Source organism: Diceros bicornis, unplaced genomic scaffold, assembly GCF_020826845.1.
Source record: "Diceros bicornis minor isolate mBicDic1 unplaced genomic scaffold, mDicBic1.mat.cur scaffold_568_ctg1, whole genome shotgun sequence".
Taxonomy (NCBI): domain Eukaryota; kingdom Metazoa; phylum Chordata; class Mammalia; order Perissodactyla; family Rhinocerotidae; genus Diceros; species Diceros bicornis.
In genome coordinates, this window is record NW_026691438.1 from 52,392 (window position 1) to 75,095 (window position 22,704).

Here is a 22,704-nt window from a genome sequence, read left to right on the forward strand (position 1 = left end):
GAACACTGCTGGAACTGTACAAGTTTCCACAGGTAAGGGTGTGTGGTATGGGGAGACATGAAATCATGTCTACTTTGATGCCATTCTCAGGTGCCTGAAAAGGAAGAAAGGAGGAGACTGTGTTTATGCATCTCTCACAGGATGTAATCTCCAAGGATGAGGGTATAGAGTCTTAGTGAGGTATGCACATTTCCTTTATTTGGCAGCCCTAAACACTATGATTTCATCCATGTCCATTGATAACAAGGTTCCAGGGACCATCTGCTCTTGGCCAGATTGGGTCCCAAGCCTGAGTCAACAAGTCATTTGCATGAACATCATTTGCAGTGATGCAAATGAACTGCATCAGAGGAGGCAATGTCAGGTGTAAGGTGCAAGTGTCAGAAAGGGCCCATGTCACTCAGGGCTCAGACAAGAACATTCTAGCATCACAGCCTCCAAAGTGCAAGATAGGGAGGGACAGCCTCACACACCCAAGGCCCAGGGCAGCCACAGGACATTCTATGTGTGACCCATGCAGGGCTGCACACCAATCATGAGTGCAGAAACACCACAAGCCCATGAGGCCCTGCCTGGGGAAGCAAAAGTCATGCTGAATTTATAGGATTCCAAATCAGTAACTCAAGATCAATGCAGAAATAAAGTTGCATTTTTGATTTTCTAAAAATTGACCTCCTTTCCTTTTCCTCAGTTCTTTTAACCATGCTCATTCCGGGATCAATATGTTGTCATGATCCACTTCTGCACCCTCAACATTGGTTTCCTCCATTATTAATGCTGTTGTGAGAAATTCCTCCCTTTCCTCACCCTAAAGCAGAGGATACTAGCTGGAAGGAACCCCTGTATTCACCATCACCAGAAACATCTATGACTATTACAAAGGTCACACACACCTCTATGGCCCTTGAGCAAAGGGGATTTTAGGGCAGTGAAACCATAGTTCTATATGATTCTGTAATGGCGGATACATATTACTATGCATTTGTCAAAACCCATAGAATGTACAACACAAAGAGTGACCCTAATTCGAACTATGGACTTTCATTAATTATAATGTATCTGGACTGGTTCAGGAATTATAACAAATGTACCATACTCAAGTTAATAATTTGTTGTTAATAATGTTACAGTAATAATGTTATATAAGTTATATAGATTACTAATGAGATGCTAATAATAGGAAAACTATGCTGGGAGGGATGAGGGGATATATAGGAACTCTCTATAATTTCCACTTAATTTTTCTGTAAACCTATAACTGTAAACCGTTATAAGAAATAAAATCTATTTTTTTAAACCATATTTTCCTATCTGGTAGCCTCTAGCTACATGTCACCATTGAGAATTTAAAATGTAGCTAGTCTAAATTGAGATGTGCTGTAAATGTAAAATATACTATGGGTTTCAAGGATTTTATATAAAAACATGAATGTATAATACCTCAGTGATAATTACATATTAACTACATGTTGAGATAATAATTCTTGGGAGATGTTGGGTTAAATAAAATATATTAAGATAAAAAAATGAAAGGCTTACACGGCTACTGACTTGGGAATTGCAAGATGCACCACCACACACACACACGAGACTCTGGCTGAGGCAGGGGGTTCTAGGTTTTGCAACCACCTCATAAATGTATGGCCTCCCACACTCAAACCCTCCTCTCCTGACTTGGAGCAAGGCTATTGCTATGGGTTGAATTGTGTCTCCCAAAAGATATGCTGATGTTCTAATCCCTGGAACCTATGAATGTGACCTTATTTGGAAATAGGGTCTTTGCAGATGTGATCAAGTTAAGATGAGGTCATTAGTGTGGACTCTAATCCAATATGACTGGTTGGAGAGGAAACAGCATTTCATGACAGAGGCAGAGATTGGACTGATTCAGCTGCAGCCAATGAACACCGATGATTAGCGGCCACCACCGCAAGCTGGGGGAGTCAAGGAAGGGCCTGCTGATACTTTGATATCAGATTTCTAGGCTTCAGAACTCGGAGAGAATGAATTTCTTTTGTTTTAAGTCACCCACTTTGTGGCATTTTGTTACAGCAGCCCTGGAAAGTCATACAAGTATAAATGGCAGAGCTCATGTCACACAGAAAACATAAAACAGAGGAAGACAAAAGGGGCTTTATTCTCTTCCTTCCAGGTTGGAGTGATTTCTAGACAAACCGGTTGCTGTAGCAGAGGTCCCTGGTGTCACTGTGGTTTTTCTGGGGCCACAGGAGCTGGTGAAGCTGTTGGGCTGTTTGAGGAGACAGAGATAATGGTATGCAGAGCCCTAACTACTATGCTGGAAATTATGGAGATATTTGTGATTCAAGAGTCCTTAACTGGGGAAAAGGCCGTCACAAGGTGATTGGAATCAGGTCCGACTTGTCCTTCTCCACTGATGTCTGAGAACAATGGGACCTTGTCCAATTCATGATGAACCAAAGAAGACCTTCCATGTAACCTTATTTATAATATTGAAAATTTTCCAAACTCTTAAGTGTCTATTGATAGGATGCTGGTTAAAGATATTATAATAAATTTCAATTAAGTAATCTAGTCATTAAAAATCAAATCGGAGTCTATTTTTGAGCAAAAACTAAGTTTAGCTATTATAGGATACCAATGTTGTGAAATGAAATTTTTATGTTTATACACATAAGAGGAAAATTGGCTGGAAGACAAAGCACCAAAATATTAATAGGGAATATCTTTGAAAGATGAACTTACAGTTGACTCAGTTTTCATTTTTGTCTCTCTTTGCTTACCTGATTTTCTACTAAAATGATCATGCAATTTTGGTAATAAGGAAAATTGTGTATTGTTTTACATGACTAGACCATAATCGCTGAAGATTCTAATGAAACAGGTGGGAGAAATAAGGGATCAGGTGTGTCTCTCTCTGACTTTTGTCAGGAAACAGCGCTCAAATCTCTGGCTACAAGAGGAGTGCTGCTTTTCTAGGGTAACGGCTTAAATAGCTTATTCCCTCTCCAAGGAGAAAATTATCTAACGTGTAGTTCAAGCCTGAAGATAAACTGCTGAACCTAAAAGACAGTTGTCTTCAGATCACTGTTATAATCTCCATCTTCTTTTAGTCTGGTAAGCTGCAGCATCGCTTTATCCATCCTATGTCATCCATGCACCATTGCTGTTGATGTTAGTGGTGGTGGTTGTGTGTGTGTGTATGTGTTTGTGTCGAGGTAAAGGTGAGGGGAGGGAAAAAGTCAAGGAAATAATGATGGCAAAGATTGCCTCATAAAATTGAGACTTCACAAGTACTAGCCACCAGTCTTAATCTTACATGCACCTTAAAATCCTGTGTCATTAAAATGTGACATTGGTGACAATCCCAACCAAATAAGAATACACCTCTAATTGTTGACTCTCTTTCACTCCAGATGAAAACTTGATAGATGACAGAATTTATATTAAAAATTTAATGAGAAAGGTAGAGAGAATTCAAACCATGAAAAATTGATTATTTTCATTAAAAAGTAGGATTAGTCTGTTTTGCAACATTTATAATACCAAGAAAAATAAAGAAAATATACAAAAGCAAAACAAAGTACTGAAAGAAAATATAAGATAATATCTTTATAATAGGAAAGAATTGTTTAGAGAAGACATATAATGCAGAATGATAAAGAGAAGATTAATAAATTTGAACTACATTAAAATGAAAAACTTCTGCACCAACCACCAAATAAATACATCATGCACAAAAATGAAATACAAGCTACAAACAGATTGAAGACATATGCATTTCATATATCATTAAAATATTAGTACCTAGTACAGAATATATAAGGATCTATTACAAATGTAGGAAATAAAGATAAACTAACTCAGTTGAAAAGTGGACAAAGAATATGGACATACACCCGAACAAAAAAAAGAGGAATCTTCAAATAGCATCAAAGCATTTGAAAATACTTCACTTCATTTGTAATGATGATCCAAAAACTTCAACAAGAAATAAGAATCCATTTTGCACCCAACAGATTGGAAAACATTTTAAATGTCTGACAATATACTACGCTGACAAGATTGTAGAGTCAAGGGCACTCTCACACTGCGTTGGCGGGAGAACAAATTGGTAGAGGGATTTAGCAATATCAACTAAATTTAAAGATGTTCATAGCTTATGACCCAGACTTTACCATCCTAGGTATATATTCGAGAAGAATTCTTGAACTGGTACATATTCAAAAGTTTGCAAGAGAGTGTATTGCTGGATTTTCATATTATCAAGAAAAAGGAAAAATGTATTCATCCATCAATAGCAGAGTGGATAAGATCTATTGTGGCACATTTATATATCAGCATAGAAGACATCAGTGAAAAATGCTGCTACACGAATCAGCATGGATAAATCAAACAATATTTAATGAAAAATAAAATAAATTGCAGAAGGACACATAGAGTGATTTCATTTATATCAAGATTTAAATCTAGCAAAATAATGTTATATAATTCTGTGGATACATAAACACCAGTAAAACTCTGCATAGGGATAAATAACATAAAATTCATGTGACACTTCAATGCAGGAAATGGAGAAATGAACAGAATCAGGCAGGGAGGACTCAATTTGAGAATATCTGCGTATCTGAAATGTCAGAAACAGACTTGGTGTTGTGTGAAAACTTAATAATGATTAGTTATGCTTACATAAGTGATCTTTAATTTTGTATTTTTAGCTGTATGTTGGAAACACTCCATAATAAAAAATTAACAGGTGAAACCACAAAACCAGTTTTATGATGGGGATGCATATCGTTAAAAAAAAAGATCTTCTAAAGGAAATTTGCCATTCCATGAAAAGCCTATGAATTCTAACGACATTTCTTAGAGTAGTAATCTGAGATACCAATAGATTTTTCATTGCTATACAGTTTGCATAAAAGGAAAAAAATTCACCTGACATGGTTGACAAGTTTATTGAAAATCATTTGGAAGTCATTAAGTACTATAAAAATATAATGGATGATATTTGTCATAGCATCATTTGGTAATTCTGTCTTTTACATATTTTAACCAGTATGGGTGTTATGGATGGAATCATCTGGTCTTTATTGACTTTACAGAGCAATAATGATGCTTTCTGGTCTTTCACTTTCTATGCAGCATTTTTTTTTTTAATTCTAAGAGATGGTACGGTAAACACTAGTAAATAATTTGACACATTCTTCCAAGACTCATATGCAAATTATAAAAGACAAAAATACTCAATAAAATAAAATGATTTGTTAATTTAAAATGTTCATTAATTGGTCAAATAATATAGATTTATTACATATCTGTGAACAAAATGCCTACTTTATTTAGCAAACAATGTCTTTTGGATCACTTACGTGATTGCTGTTTTAACATCTTTGTTCCGCAAGCTATAGATAAAAGGGTTTAACATAGGACTCACGAAGATATAAAAAACAGCTACAATTTTCCCCTGTTCCACAGATGCCTCAGAAGGGGGCCTCAGATACATGCAGAACAATGTCCCGTAAAAGATGATGACAGCCGTCAGATGGGACCCACAGGTGGAGAAGGCCTTGCGTCTCCCCTCAGCAGAGCGCATATGCAGAATAGCTGTGAAGATGAAAATGTAGGAGATGAGGATGATGGTGAGAGAACAGGTAAGGTTGGAGCCAGCCACTACAAACATGGCAGTTTCTTTGACATGAGTATCTGAGCAGGCAAGGACTAGGAGAGGAGGGTCTGCACAGTAAAAGTGGTTGATTTCATTGGGTCCACAGAAGGAGAGAAGAAGCATCAGGATGGTCTGTGCCAGACCATTTGCAAAGCCATAACTGTAAGGAGTAGCAACAAGAGAGAGGCAAATGCATCTGGACATTTTGCTACCATACAGCAAGGGTTTACAGATGGCCATGTAGCCATCATAAGCCATCACTGTGAGCATATAACAATCTGTGATCCCCAGGGCAATGAAAAAGTGGAATTGTATAAAGCAACCAATGAAGGAAATGGTTTTTCTTTTGGATAAAAAATTAACCAGCATCTGAGGAGTGACACTGGTGGCATAACAGAGATCTACAAAGGAGAAGTGACTGAGGAAGAAGTACATTGGAGTGTGAAGTTTTGGGTCACTTCTGATTAAAAAAATCATGCTCACATTGCCGATCACTGTGATGAGGTAGATGACTAGGAAAACCACAAAGAGGCCAGGCCGCAACTCAGCGCGATCTGTCAGTCCCAGGAGAATAAACTCAGTCACTATTGTGCAGTTTTTCTTTAACATTGTGTTTGCTTGGCTTCAAGTGAGGTCTAAAGTAATGGAAATAAAAATGCATTTGTCTTTTGTCATTTCTCCATTACCCTCAACATGTCAGCTAATACTTCTTCCCCTTCTCTCAAACTTGCAAATACATGTTACATAAGTAAGCATGTGATTGATGTTTTCAATATCTAAATTAACATAGAGTTCCTTCATGTAAAGACAGTCATATTTTTAAATGCTTTTCTGCAAATGTTTTCATATTTGAAAAGCCTTTATGTTTTCTGCACATCTTTATCATATTTATTCAATTATAATTTCCTCAAACACTTTCCTTAAACGTTGTTTTCCTTTGAAATTGTAATCTTTTGTTTTTCAGTCTACCTTTTGATGTGGTATCTAAAGCATCTGTCATTGAGACCAATCTGAGCTGAATGGACTTAGGGCAGTGGAACTGATGTATGGCATATATTCTTGTAAAACTAGGATCTGTCTACCCACCCCTGTAAACTCAAGATCATTCTCAAGCTCTTCCCTCTCCCCGAAACGTATGTCCATTTTCCCCACTCTAATCTACCTCAGGTGGCCATGATAGCAACAAATTTTACCTTAACTCTTAGGTCTCAGCTCAGGATCTCCTTTGTTTTGTATATTATTACCCAAAGAGAAAAAATTGGTTCACGGGGCACAAAAGAAAATCTTAGTGTTTTTGTATGAAAACAGAAATTTTTACAATACATAAATTATATACCCATATATCTATCCATATATAGAAAGAGAGAGAGAGAGATCAACAAACATAGACCGCTGTAGGTACATACATATATCAATGGTATTCAACGTTATTGTTTGGGACTGGGGGCGATTAGGGGAAAAATAATGTATTAAAGGGCTCCCTGGTGTGGCGGGAGATGATAACGAAAACAAGGTTGACAAATATCCCCAGATCATAATGATTTTGTTGTAACTCTACCACTTTTTAATTCTTGCAAAAATTGAGAAAAACTCTATAAAATGAATTCAAGTTCTCTACAACATGTAAAAGGTCATACTGAAATCATAATCATAGTACACATACAACTGAGACAGTACATAAGACGTCACGAAGTGCATCCCCCAATGTTTCCGCAGAATAAAAGTGACCACAAAGACCCTCATGGAAAATTCTGTATTTTCGTTCAGTAACACATACCCAGGTAGGACAACGTTGTACTGACTGTCGTTAATAGCTACAATGCCAAGGATGGAAACAGGTTACTTTGTAAGGCACTTTGTAAATCCATCACTCCAGATTCCTTGGTTATTGCATTTTCCTGTTCCGTGCATGAGATTTGGACTTATTGACTAGGGTAAAAAAATGTAAGACAAGTCACCTAAATCAATAAAATCATTTTGTGTTCTTTTTTTTATGTTTGTAAGATCATTGTCATAACAGACATATTCTCTTTGGTGCTGGGATGGTATTTTTAATAAGTATCTATTTACTGAAACAGTCATCAAGAAATAATTAATATCAGCACTTATTTTTTTACTGTGGAGAAATGAGGCAATGTGAGCAATGAACATCCCATATAATTTAACTGAGAATTATACGGTAATAATTTTCCTTTAAAGAAAAAGAACACAACACCCTACACGATTTGAGCAAGGAGACCTCAGCGAGAAGTATTTGCATATGGACAGAAGTGGCTCTGGGAAACCCGAGGCTTTACAGTCATGACATTCAACCTCACCTTGAGAATCTCTCATGTAGATGTTTGCTGCCACTACCCATTCACCCAAAGAGTCTAGAAGATTGATCTTTAGCTTTAACATGTGTCACGTCTCCTTGGCGTATCGTTGTGGTTCAATTGGCAGTGGAAAAAGAAATTTCCAGAAGGCATCTTCACGAAATGCATTTTGAATTAATTTTAAATAATTAATAAAGATTATAAACCTAGAAGTGACCAGTTCTCCATGAAGGGGGTACAGATCACTAAATGATATGATGCGTATAATTATAAAGAGTAGCATTGTTAACTGGGAAAGAGTTAATACCACTCCCTTATTTTTCTTCATGAAGCGAGAGAGAGTAAGCATGGTTAGCTCCTGAGAGTCAGCAGAGTGTAACAGTTACTGGGGTCTGCAGCCAGACTTCCTGGCTGGAAATCTCACATCCTCTAATTCCTAGCTGTGGGGCTTGGGTAAGCCATTCATCTCTCTCTGCCTGAGTTTCCTCACGCGTAAAATTTGGTTATTAATAGCAACTTCCTTCACGTGTGGCAGTTAATCCCAGTAAAACTTTTAAAATATGTCTGACATGTATTGAGCACTTAATAGGTTGTAGCTACTATTACAATTTGGTGAAAAATGCAGGTCTAGTCTAAAACAAGACTCAACATCAAAGTGTGAGCTCCTTGGGGACAAGGAGTTTATCTAATCTATAGCTACAGCCTCAGTGACACCTAGAACAGTGCTTTCCCAAGTGGAGGTAATCACTAATTATTGATGGAATGATGTTCTCTTTGGTCTAGTTCCCTTTCATGATAAGTACTGCTCCACTGTGCATTTGTAAATACTTGTACTCTGAGAGAATAGTAGAATTTAATTCAAGATATTTGCTAATTCATCAGAATATGTTTCAGCTCATTTTATTTTTATTGATTAAAATATTTATTTCAGATTCCAAAATATATTTTAAAAATACCTAATCCTACCTGTGAAAGAAGAGTGATTTCCCAGTGAGAACATGGGTATAAAGAACCTGAAGACTTGTAATGTCATTGTCACATAGGGACCAAATCCCTATGGTTTAATTATTTCTAGCAGAAAGTCAGACTATGAACAACCACTCTCTTTTTATTCTATTGAAAATTGTAAACTCATTGAGAACATGATTTTTGCCCACTCCTGGGTATCATCAGGGACTCAAATCTCTGAAGAATGATATAGCAATGGGATTCATTATTTATTTCAATTTACGCCTGAATGTCTTAACATTTTTTGACTTGGGGGAATCATTAAGTTCTCATGTTTACAACATATAAGATAGAATAATGCATGGTATAGGGAGTAAGTTTTGGAGTCCAGAGGACTATTAGAAGATAAATAAACTTTTGTTGAATTTGGAGTTGTTATTTACAGATTCCGAGTCTCGTGCTTTATTTTTCAATAAATATTTTCAATTCCTATTTTTCAATAGGAATAATAATACATAACTACAGGAATATTGTACATATGTGGATAACATGGATGTGCTAATGATTCTTCCTTGGTCACCCTACCCCAGCCAGACCTATTGTCTTTTTTCTCTACCTTGCTCTGTCCACCTGGAGTTTTACCCTTAGGGGTCTCACCAGTAGAGCTCCTTTGGTGTATAGTTTTCAGCTGAGTTTGACCAATGGGAGAAACCACCAGGATGTCACAAGTGGGAGGAAAAGAACAAAGTAGCTCAGTTTCCTTCTCATTCTCTCTCAGCTTCACAATGAAGGTGCTCAAGTGGCTGCAAACTTCCAGGGAAAACTCCTGCAGAGGTGTGTGTTGGGGTGGCTAGGGACTTTCTTCCTGGTTCTAACTCTCATTGGGCTCTGGCGACATATGCCACTGCCCAGCCATTTCAGGACTAGGGGTGGAAATTGCTTTCTGCAATTAGCCTCCAGGTGCTTCAACTGCGTTGACTGATTTCTTTAACTTTGCTTGTATTCTCTGTCATTTCCTCAAATTCTCTTCAGTTAAACTGTTTGCATAGAATTTTGTTTTATTCCAAGTTCCTGACTCAGGCCAGAGCAGCACATAGTAGTTTTTAAATAAGTGTTGCAGTGGAAGTAATAGCTATAATCATAATTATTGTAATAATGATTATTTATTTTGATAAAATTTTGGGGATATTTCTGGGTTCACCATTGTTGGAGCTTAAAGGGACTATTGAATCATCTGGATCCTGAATCAACTGAGGACGACACACAGGAGTCAGATATTTAAACTCCTAGCATTATCAAAGGTAAACTTGGATTTGAAAATCTGGCTTAGACATACTTTTCTGTTTCTTTCCTCTGAACTGAAGTCACCTACACAAGCAGAGCAGTGGGAAAACTTTTGTTCCCTCTTTCCCTTTCCAGAGCCATGACCAGTCAGCGTGTCTGATTGACACCCGTGTATCAATCCCACAAAGAAGAAGCAGATGCTTTGTATTGAAAAACCAGGCAGCTGCAATGATCCTTTCCACAATCTCACCAATCTCCATTCACCCTACTGAGGTAGATAAGTGGGGAGCTTAGCGAGAAGAATGCAAAGTTTCCTCTAAGACCTTCCCCTCCAAGGTCATTTAGAAGCCTCCGCCTCCATCCTTTGTATCACATTTGGCACCCTCTTTTATCTGCTTATGCATTCCAGAAATCCCTGAGTCTTCCTAGATTTCCTGCTCTCATTCCCACTCCCTCCCATAGACTATCTCATCTCCATGACTTTTTAAATAACTCAAGTCAAATTTTCCCACATGAAGAAGGAGGAGGAGAAGGAGAAAGGAATTACAGCAATAGAGAGGAACTTGAGAAAAGCTGGCAATGATGCTTTGCAAGTATTGATAGGGGCTGGCCCGGTGGCGTAGTGGTTAAGTTTCCGTGCTCTGCTTCGCTGGCCTTGAGTTTGCAGGTTTGGATCCTGGGCGCAGACGGGTGCATTGCTCATCAAGCCATGCTGTGGCGGCATCCCATGTAAAGTAGAGGGAGATGGGCATGGATGTTAGGCCAGGACCAATTTTCCTCAGCAAAAAGAGGAGGATTGTAGCCCAGGGACAATCTTCCTCACACACACACACACAAACACACACAAAAGTATTGATAGGTCATTTTTCTTAAAATCTTACAAAATTTTATTGATTACTTTCTTTAATAAACATTTCAACTTTGGGGAAATGCTATAAATGGGAAGTGCATGATGTGAGGAAAAAATTCATAGGCTCTTACCACTTTTTGTCTGCTCTATCACTATCACCCTGGTACCAGACGCAATCTTTTTTGCCTGGAAAATATGAAACTGTAATAGCTTTTAGTGGCCACCCCTGTCTTCTCCATAAGAAATCTATATATTCATACATTTTCACAACTATCTGAAACATGGCTACCCATAAATATAATTACTCGCTAAACATCTTAATGAACCCATATGGTTTGGCGTGTTTTCAGAGCCAGCCTAGAAATATCTAAGAGAATAATATTTGATTTGAAACCTCTGTCTGTGTCCTTGAAAAAAATTTTTAATGTCTCCAAGCTAGAGGATTTTTATCAGTAAGAAATAAATTATAATATCTCTATCACCAGGATATAATGAGTTACATAAACTTTGTTTTTCCTTGGTAGTGAATACAGATATGCATTTAAAATGCTTAGCACGGTGGTGGCTGGTATCTAGTAAATGCTCAAGAAGTGATAGCAGTTATACTAAGAGAGTTGCAAATGTGTTCGCTCTACAAGCAGTTGATGTGAAGAACATGTGGCAATGCGGCTTTTTACATTCTCTGTAAGTGCTCTGCTCTTCCACAGGAGCCCCATCCCGCTGAGCAGAGATGCGGTGAAACAAGATTTCAAAGAATGTTTTCTACAGTGAATCCTCCATAAAAACAACTAATTCTATTCGTCCAATCTGAATTTAGGAAAATCCAGAAATAATTTCAGCTACTAAAGGCATGTATACAGAGTTTATAATGTTGAAGTTGATTATAAAAATATTTGCAGGGTCATCAACAATGGACCGATTATCATAGATTTGTTGAGCAAATTCAAATTTTTATAATGAACATAATGTATCACTTTAGGTGAGAAAACACAATTTTTAATGTATTTCTTCTAACCAACATACTCAACGAAGGATTTGACTGTAGCATGACTTTAGGACTAAGTGTTATGAAATATGAGATAAATTATCATAGTAGAACATTCACCCATCTCAATTAACCAACTAGGCAGAAAGACATTTTTTCAGAATGAAAAATAAAGAGTGCATATAAGTTTGTTTTATTTTTTTTTTAACTAGCAAGATTTTTGCCCCTCTGACAAATGCTTTTATTTATTCTTTGCATGTTCATGGCAACTGGTAATAAATATTGTGCTTGTTTCTCTTTTGTCTTTTCAGAAAAAAAGTAATGACGAAATATCTTTAATTAGCATATTGCCTGGGTCCTTATGTCAAGATATAATTACATATCACACGGATTTGTGATGTGTGGCTTTCTTTTAAAGAGTGGCTTTGGACTTAGGACAGCCAATAATTTAAATAACTCTCTTGATTGATCTTTCTCTTTAGGCGAACGCCCAGTCCTTCACGTTGTAATCCTTTTTCTCCTTTTATAACTTAATGAGGCCTCCCATCACTGGGGAAGGGGGGCTTTGATCTGCATGCATAATCTTTGTGCTTCTCTCTGATCTGCATGGTGGTGTTTGCGCTGCTGTCGCCACCATGACAAGTGAAGCTTGGGGTCATTACTTGCTCTTGGCTGGACACAGCCTGCTCATCTTCCCTGCTGACCCAGCTGCACTTTGGTGCTTGTGGGAACTACAGACCCCCTGATGTCTGCCCCTCACATTCACTCACAATTGGCCTGGGAAGTCTGCTGTGCAGTACTCAGCTTCACTGGTGCAACATGTCCCAGTCATCAAATTTTAGCTATTTTCATAATTCCACGTTAGGGATATGCTGGAAATTTGGAAATTTGGGTATGATCCATGCCCCAAGGACACTAAAGAAACTGTGGGGGTATTAACTCAAGTCCAAGTGGGAATGCTTAAGTAAGATGAACTTTATTAAATGCTTAAATGCTTACGTTTACTTTACTGTGGCTACCCAACAAATTGATTCAGAGCTAAAGCCTACAGCAAGGAGATTGGAGCAACTTATCTCAGACAGATCTCCTAAGGCCTTAAATTTTCTTTTACTTTTTTCTAGCTACTCACTAGTAGGCCAAAAGTTGAGGCTTTGGGCTCTTTACTCTCTCTCTCTGTCATAATCTACATTTTTTTTGTGTGTCACACATTAATGGTGGATGGAGTTCAGAAGAGGAAGATTGGCTTAATCATAAGAAAGGTATAACAGTACTATATGATCTTTGTGGTTATTTATAATAATAGTGTTACTATGAACCTGGCCCAAAAGTACTAGGATTTTACTCTGATTTCAAATACTAATGTAGATAAGACACAAAGAGAAAATATTAAGGTAGATAATGTACATCAAGAACCATAAACTAAACATAGCTTTGTATAAGCTGTCCATGCTAATAAATCTATTTAAAATAATTTCATTTAAACTAACATTTCAATTAGATATGAGAGTCTAAAAACTGATTCCCTGCAACTTGGAATTTAATTCATGAGAAGTGATCTTAGATTACTAGTGAAAATGAGATAAATTACTGTTTACATGAAAGACCGCTAATTCACAACCCTCTGCCTAGCATCACTGTTTAGTTATTCATTCAATAACATTGAATTCTTTATTCACTAAATATTAACTGGGCATCCAAAATTTTATACCGATGTCTACAGGGGGTATCAAATGAAATGACACTTATTCTGCCCTAAGAGCACTTACCATCCTGTAAAAGAAATAGATTTATAAAAGGAGTCGAGTACCACAAGACAGGCAAAGAAAACCCCCACGGGCATTCAGAAGAGGGAAAGACTATTCCAGCTGAGGATATGATGAGCAGAGTCATGGCAAAGATCTTTTCACTATAAAGAATGGAATACTTTATATCTGCCCTAGACTTGATGATCCCTATATCAAAACCAGTACTATGTGTCTTTGTATTTACCAAGAGACACTGTGTGCATCTAATGATTCACCCATAAATTAGGATTCCATCCATTAAGATGTGACTATTTGCAATGATGTCCCAAAGGTGACTTCTTGATGAATGCTTCAGGGATGAGTCTCACAAAGTTAGCCATTCAGCTATAAATCCTTCTTCTTTGGGGAACTTTGAGGAGGCTAAGAAATCACTATCCCTCCACAGGTAAGTCTGATAGTTCTGAAAGTCAATAATTCTAAGAAATATTGTTTGATTTCTTATTATTTCCTCTTTTGAACAAAAAAATGGAATAAGTAGTGACCCTAAGAACTGCCACATTAAGACAAAATCATAGGCAGACAGATTGCAGACTCTTTCTGGCAAAGATAGCAGGTGACTTGTGATATATTAGGAGGTCAGGCAGGCCTTGCGCCACAGCATCCCTGGCCTTAGTTACAGATCCATTTCACAATACAGCAAAGATTTAGAGTAGGCTTCCACGGTGAGCTTTAGCCAATTGTTGGAATTCAGAAAGTCCATACATCATACTTCCCTTTTTACTTGTATTTCTCCTCCAATTCTAGAGCCTTAGAGATTGGCACAAGAAAATATACTCCCACTCCATATGCTTTTAATAATTTCCCACACTTATTATTAAAAGTTTAAAGAGATTTTGCTAAATGAGTGTAAGGTTAAGGTGAAAAGAAAAAAAAAAGTAAATGTGAATACTTTTCCTTCTTCAACCGAAGGGCTTCTCTTAGGTTTTTCTAGTTCACTTTTGTGCTGAAATGTGATGGCGTTGCTATATCCAGGATGACCAAAACAAGTTTACGATGCTTAGTTCAAAGGGAATACAGTTTTCTCTAATATGTTTGTGTCTTTTCCCAACATTTTTATGGATTTTATTGACCTTTCAACTTAACCATCCCATTTGGCCTAAGTTCTCAGGAAAGATTGCATAGGGCTTAAAGATTTTTAGGTTTCTTTCCCCTGCATTGAAGATAGATCTTTAGTTCTTTCCTACAGTAAGCATAATTGTAGCTCTTTTCAATAATTCTGTTATTTGACTTATACATTTAATGAACACCTTCTTTTGGAATATCCTTATTCCTTTCATTTTCTCACTCACTTTCCACTTGGAATGAGAGAGAAGCACTGAATGAAGAAAGTAACTTAACAATTTGGAAGGTATCCATCTAGTGGAAGTCCATGGCATTGTGGGCTATGCTATGTGAGATGGGACTGAAACATTCTCAGACACCATTCAACACAAATGATCTGCACCAGTGTTTTTAAAACTCTGAATATTTTAGTGAGAACGATGAGACACAAGTTGTTCTCCACTCCCTCACTTCAGCTTATAACTTGAAATATAACTATACTAAATCTACTTTCACAACTGGTGTTTCTCCATATGAATCCCAGAAATTAAACCCTGGACTATGTGTAATAAATAATAGAATGACATGATCCTTAATGAGAAAGTTTACTTCCTTTTCCTTCCATTTCTTGAGTGCAAGAAGACTTTGAGATAAGATCATGGAGATTCTCAGAAAGATTCTCTCTTTTCAAGCTTCCTAAAACAACAGAGTACTATAAGAGCTAAAGTTAGGGGCTAGGGTATTTCCTTCTTCAAACTAATGGAGAAAAATTTTGTGTACATTAATGACGGGAAGTTCTATACTGAAGGGTACTTTGTCGCAATACCTCAGAATCTACCGTAAGGGGAAGGTGTAAATGATCAGAGGGTAAAACCATGTGATAATAACTCTTTCCTTTGGTTTAAACACGTTGTTCCAATGATCTCATTCGGTGCTTCATCCTGGCTGTGCATTAAAATGATGTAGAAAGCTTGTTAAAATGTACCAACGTGTGTGCCCCACCTGGGACCCCAATGTCAGTGTTTTTAAAACTCCCACACCTGAACTTAATGTGAAGCCAGAGTTGAAAACCACGAATCTAAGTGTTAGATTTGTGAATGTGTGATTTAATAAAGCAACACAGATATTTTTGAAAGGTGTGAACTTTCTATGTCCTCCTGGCCTTGCAAAATTTGCTGTAGTAATTAAAGGTAACTCATTTTTTTCAGTCTCCAGTAAATTTCCACCTGTTTCCAACAGTCTAACCTGCAAGTTATAAATGTCAGTTATCAAGGTTTTGGTCAGGCACCATTTTCACTAGCTTGTGTTATTAAATGAACCCCCAACGGTGCTCCCTCCTGTACATTGTTTACATGGCAGCTGGAGTGTCTTGTGCTAACTCAATCTCCACTAGTAACATTAGGGAGGTAAGAAATCTACATACCATGAAAAATCAACTGATGTGAGTTGGCAAATCTACCTCATTGATTTATTTATTCAACTAATGGATACTGCGTGTGGCCTGTGATTCAGGCACCTGCCCAAGTTCCAAAGGTCTGGGGATATGGCACAAATAAATTTCCTGCTCTCATTTGTATAAATTCTGATGGAGGCAACAGACAAAAAATATGAAAATATAAATTATTTGTGTAAATAATAATTTTAGAATTGATAAATGATACGAGAAAAACAGATCATGGTGCATGATTCACAAGCTATTTGGAATGAAGCTAACAGACAAATGGCTGGGCAATGCATTTCAGAGGAGGTGTCATTAGAAGAGAGATCTAAATGAAGTAATGAAATGAGTCACTCAAAGGTCTGAGGGAAGAACATTCTAAGCAGAGGGAACAGTATGTGCAAAGGCCCTCAGGTGGGAATGTGCTCAGCATGTTCAAGAAACAGTTATAAGGTTAACGTGGCAGGAGAAGAAGGACTGAAGAGAAAGTGGTCAAAGAGTTTGGAGAGGTAGATGGGACGGAATCACCAAGTCCTTTAGGCTCTGCCATGTTTCTTAGAAAGTTTAGATTTCGGCCCAAGTGTGATGGAAAATCTTGGACCATTTCACCAAGTCAGTAACACGATGTCATTTATGTTTATAAAGACCACTGGCTTGCATTGGGAGATAGAGGATTTCACGTGTGGAAGAAGGAAGATCACTGTAGTATCTTTGGCAAGAGACAATTTTGTCTTAGATCCGACTGGTAGCAGAGGAAATGCTGACAAGCTCTTTTAAGATGCAACGTGCAATATTTTGAAGGTGGAGAAAACAAGACCTCCTGGTAGTTTAGATTAAGGATGTGAAGTCAAAGGTATGAGATAAATTGAAATAGTAATATTAAACATGTATGAGATATAAAATAAATTGGGACACTGTACAATAAAAAGAGATTACCAAGAGGAAAGGGCATATTAAGTGAAGAAACAATCCAGATACCGGGTGTTGATTTAGAACAAAGGAGACGGTTCGGACAGAACTCCAAGGGACCAGGAGAGGTTCACTGCTGTCAGAAAGTAAGAAATGAGGTAGAAACTGAACCTGAATAAACACACAGTAGGCTCTCAAGAATTATATGCTGCTCCAATTACAGAAGGTTTGCCTCTGCTGACAGTGATGGAACCAGTCTACAGAGAGTCATCCATTCTCCCTATTCCCCGATCAACAGTTTATGCCGTGATGCACTGCATGGCAGCCGTGTTTGAGGATCAGGGGTTCTGACTGCATAGCCTATTTAGGGAGACCAGTGAGCTGAGACAGATTCTGTGTGTGCTAGCCAAGTTAAGGGGGGGGTGGGTTGCAAAGCAGCCAGCAAAGCATGGTGCGTGAATCGCAGAACATGTTTCCCGCTACAATGTCCACTTGCATCAGCACCACCAGCCGCCTGAAGGCATCTCTTGACAGTCTTCCATCTCTGAGGGAAATAGTAACCTATTTAAACCTCTCTTTTCAAAACCAGTATGTTTTAGGGTACATTTATTTTGTCTATTCTTGGATTGCATGCAATTTATTTCTCTCTTTATACCTGAACAATTATCTTGTTTTATTAGAGAATATGAAGATAGAAAAAGTTCCCCAATGCAATGGCACTGAGGCAACTGACTTCATTCTTCTGGGACTGACCAGCCGACGAGAGGTGCAGCCCATCCTTTTTGTGGTGTTTCTCCTGATTTATCTCGTCACCGTGACAGGGAACTTTGGATTGATTTTATTAATCAGAATTACTCCCGGGCTGCAAACCCCCATGTACTTTTTCCTCACCCATTTAGCATGAGTGGATACTTTTTATTCCACTAATGTCTCTCCTCAGATGCTTGCTCATTTCCTGAGAAGAAAACTATTTCCTACGTGGGGTGTCTGATCCAATGTTTTGTTTTTGTGACTCTGCTCCTTACTGAATATTACATGCTTGGTGCCATGGCCTATGACAGGTACATGGCGATCTGCGGTCCCCTGTATTACAGCAGCAGAAGGTCCAGGCCACTTTGCATCTGCCTGGTCACTTTCCCCTCCCTCTGGGGTTCTATGGTGGGCACAATGCCGGTGATATTGACCTCTCGCTTGTCCTTGTGTGGACCCAACACTATCCACCATTTCTACTGTGCTGACCCTTCCCTCTTAATGTTGACATGTTCTGACACTTACATAAAGCAAACGTCCCTATTTGTGTCTGCAGGGATTAACCTCACAGGTTCCCTACTCATCATCGTCGTCTCTTATGTTTTCATTTTCATCACCATTATGAGGATCCGTTCCAGTGAAAGGCAGCGCAAAGCCTTCTCCACCTGTGGCTCCCACCTGACGGCTGTCACTATGTTCTATGGGTCCCTATTCTACATGTATCTGAGACCAGCAAATCAGCAGTCTGTTGAACAAGGGAAAATTGTGGCCATGCTTTGCGTTTTTGTGAGTCCCATGCTGAATCCATTTATCTACACCCTGAGGAACAAGGATGTGAAACAGGCTTTGAGAAGAGTGTTTATGAGAAACCTTGGTATAATGGAGAAAAGTTCCATTTTGACACTCTCCCAATGAATACTAAAAAAAGAATCTCAAAAACAATCAAAAAGTATCCCTTGTTGGTTGTGCCTGAATGCAATTCTCTGGAATAAGAATGATGTTCTTTATGTACGCATAGCTTGGCATCAATTGAGAGTCTAATGGAAAAAATGAATGGAAAATAAATTGGAAATGATGATTGATAGGAAACACAAGAGTGGAAGTCAGTTGTTTGTAATAATGCAGGGTCATGTTTTCAGTCTCATTCAAGAACTCATTTCCACTTGGTTATTTAGCAGATAAATTCTTCCTTTCACTTCCTAGGTCATCAGTATTGAGCATCCCTGAGCCATCTTGTCAGCAAAGAAAGTGCTTTACAATATATTTCCTCGATATGAAAATGACTTACTTTTGTACAATATATTACATAGTTTCCTTTAATGAAAGCTGATTATCTTCTCAAAAAATCTCATATCTCTAATTTTGGATGTTTGGTCTCAATACATTTTTGGCATATTTTTATGTCTACTTCTCTTGAATATAAAAACATGTGTTTAATTTTTTCAACAAAGAACCTGATATTTTACATTTTAATAACCCAAGGATTTGTTTCATTAGTTTCCTTTAATTGAAACAGATACCTTTATTAATGGGAGATAACCATTCCTGATTTAGAATTTTCATGTCTTACATAAGAGGTTTATATCATTTTGTCCCTACAATATTAACAATTATTTTTTCTATAATATTATACATTACCTTTCATTTTGTGTCTACTCACAAACTATTTTAAAATAACCACTATTCTACTATGAATGAATTTGTTTTCAGTGTTTTACAACTAAATAGTAGGATAAGCATATTCTAGATTGTTTGATACTCTTTGAAACTGGTCTTTATTTAAGAGCATGATATAACAACATTGATGTGAAACATTTTAGTACATCACTACCTTAATATTTAGGAGAGTTTTTATTTTTCCCTCTTTAGGAAAATCTTTATGCATATAAGCCATTACTTCTGATCAGTTATTGTATTAAGATAGATTTCCAGAGATTTGTTCTTACTTATTTTTATATTTCTTTATTTTTGCGTGTAGCAATGTGTGAAATCACCGCCAGCAAAAGAGTACCCTAGTTTCCCTATATCCTCAAAGGCATTGGAAGCATTCAATTGATTGTGTGTATGTGTGAATATAGTAGATGTAAATTCAGTACAGAAAACATTTATGCAGCAGATATAATTTATTAGAACTTAACATTAATTTATTTTACTTTTTCTCAATTTCATAGTATGCTAGCTACTATGATGGTAATGTTTACGTTTGAGAAGAAAAAGAAAAAAGCTTTTATTTGAAGGAACTTTCTTTTGAGATGGAAACTTCCTGAGTAAAGGAATAATTAGGTTTCCAGATTTAAAAGCAGTAGATAGAGATATTCACCTACACCATGCCTCATTCCTAACAAACAATTAAGTACAGCTTTGTTTACCATTGAAGATCTCAACCTATTCAGAAGCACAATAATTTTCGGGAGAAAAATAATAGAAGTTGTAATTAGAAGAAAACTGGATGATCATCCTATTCAATACTGTTATAGAACAGATTTTTTTGTGTGTGGGGAAGATCAACCCTGAGCTAACATCTGTTGCCAATCCTCCTCTTTTTGCTGAGGAAGATTGGCCCTGGGCTAACATCCGTGCCCATCTTCCTCTACTTTAATTGGACGCTGCCACAGCATGGCTTGACAAGCAGTGTGTCGGTGGGCACCTGGGATCCGAGCCTGCCAACACCGCGCCACCAAAGCCGAGTGCGCGCACTTAACCTCTTACACAACCAGGCCGGCCCCTAGAACAGGTTTTGAATCCCTACTTTTTCCTACTTTCATATTCCAATTCTAACATTAATAAATAAAGATCTTTTAATTTTATATCCTGGGATCTGGATGATATTGGAAATATGCACTTTGTTGTTTGTTTCTTGATTATAAAAGCAATAATTGTTTGTCATGGGGAATTGGTACACAGATATAAAGTTTCACTTTTCCTTAATCCTACTATTTTACAAAGTTAGCATAGTGTATATATCGTTGTACCGTTTCTTTTTCATAAAAAGCAGTATAAAATAATTTGCCTGTGTCTTAACTGAGAACTTCTTCATTTTAATGTGTGTATAACATTCTAATGCAAAAATTTGTCACGCAATAGTCATACTCTCCTTAGAGTCACAACCAACACACCCTTCCAGGGGTTCTAGTTATTTACAGCCATCATACTGCCTATACTTAACCGGTTATTAAATGCAGGAGTCCTCACTTTGCATAGTGCTATGGAAACTGAGTTCCATGAAAGCAAAGACACATTTCCAGTCTGTAGATGGTCCAATTTACCAGCACCACGCAAAATGAGGGCTGCTTGTGTTAATATATCACTTGTTTCCCTTTCCTCAATTATAAAAAAAATCTTAGGAAAATCTCCCATGTTTCTTATTATACCTTCAGCACATTTTTAAAATTGGAATGCCTGAGTAAAACTATACAAACACTTTTGACTCTTAAAAACAAGGTGAGATGAATTTCCAGAGAAACTGTATAATTTTATTTTTCTAACATCAATGTATAAAAGTGCAGTTTTTTGAAATCTCTTAAATGTAGATACTAGACAGAATAATATTTCAATTCATATTTTTGATTACTAACAATTTATTCATTAATTTTAGCATTTTTGTATTTTTATTAATTTTCAGTTCATAGCCTTTGAAATGCATTTATATGTTGGTGTTCAATGCTTCAAATGATTTCTATAAACTTACTGTATCTTAGTATTATTATCACTTTATCTTATGTGTGACAAAATCTTTGTCAAATTGTTAGAGCTGCTTATTTTAAATTATTTTATGGTCAAAATGAAGTAACTTTTCTATTGGGAATTTCTCAGTCTGCTATTAAGCTCAGAGACATTTTCTTCTGATTATTGAAATGTTTAATATTTATTTGAATTTTGATCAAATCGTGTTTGAGGATTGTTTTCAGTGATTGAATGACTCACAGTTGAGGAGTTATGTGTGGACATGACAGTTCTTTTGGGGGATAATTGTTGGCAAAAAGCAAATCCAGATACAGATAAGATTCTCTATTTAGATATCTTTGTGGAAACTGTATTGCATCATGGACACTGGGATGGTGCAAAAATAAATGTATGTGTACAACTGTTAATAAATAAATAGCATTAATGTGCCAAAGTTGTATGCTTTTCTCCTCATTTATAGGCCACCATCACCTCTCCACCTTTCTAGTAAAAATACTTAACTCACCTGTAACCTTTCAGCCCTAAGCAGTCCTCTCTGTGGCCTCCGTGCCGTACATCTCCCCATCGGATCTGGGGACCAAACTATAACAATACAATTAATACTAAAATATTTTTCCACATTTTTCACATAATTTACTATGGGTGTGTGTTGTATGTGTCGCCACATATGATATTGTATATGTGTGCATATTCTTCTAAATTGAACTATTGTATGCATAATTTCTGAGTTAAAAATATCAGGTAGCTAAAAGCATCTGATTTTCATTCTCCTAATGTAAATTTGAAAAGCAAAAATAACAAAGATGGAATTTCTCTACTAGAAATTGAAACATTTAGGGGGCCTGCCCGGTGGCATAACTTTGTCGGCCCGGAGTTTGTAGGTTCTGATCCCGGGCACGCACCGACGCAACGCTTGTCAAGCCATGCTGTGGTGGCGTCCCATATAAAGTAGAGGAAGATGGGCATGGATGTTAGCCCAGGGTCAATCTTCCTCGGCAAAAATGAGGGGGATTGGCATCAGATGTTAGCTCAGGGCTGATCTTCCTCA

General features: G+C 37.2%; 1 protein-coding gene and 1 pseudogene across 1 annotated transcript; one reads left to right on the forward strand and one right to left on the reverse strand.

The window, feature by feature from the left end:
* Positions 1 to 5,162: 5,162 nt before the first annotated feature.
* On the reverse strand, positions 5,163 to 7,520 carry LOC131403220 (olfactory receptor 5M5-like). Its single transcript, XM_058537508.1, has 2 exons — positions 7,425 to 7,520; positions 5,163 to 6,282 (listed from the first exon to the last, which is right to left on the reverse strand). The coding sequence occupies exon 2, from the start codon at positions 6,254 to 6,256 to the stop codon at positions 5,348 to 5,350; it is 909 nt and encodes a 302-aa protein (XP_058393491.1). The 5' UTR covers positions 6,257 to 6,282; positions 7,425 to 7,520; the 3' UTR covers positions 5,163 to 5,347.
* Positions 7,521 to 17,907: 10,387 nt separating this feature from the next.
* LOC131403219 (olfactory receptor 5M11-like) lies at positions 17,908 to 18,979 on the forward strand (annotated as a pseudogene).
* Positions 18,980 to 22,704: the final 3,725 nt, after the last annotated feature.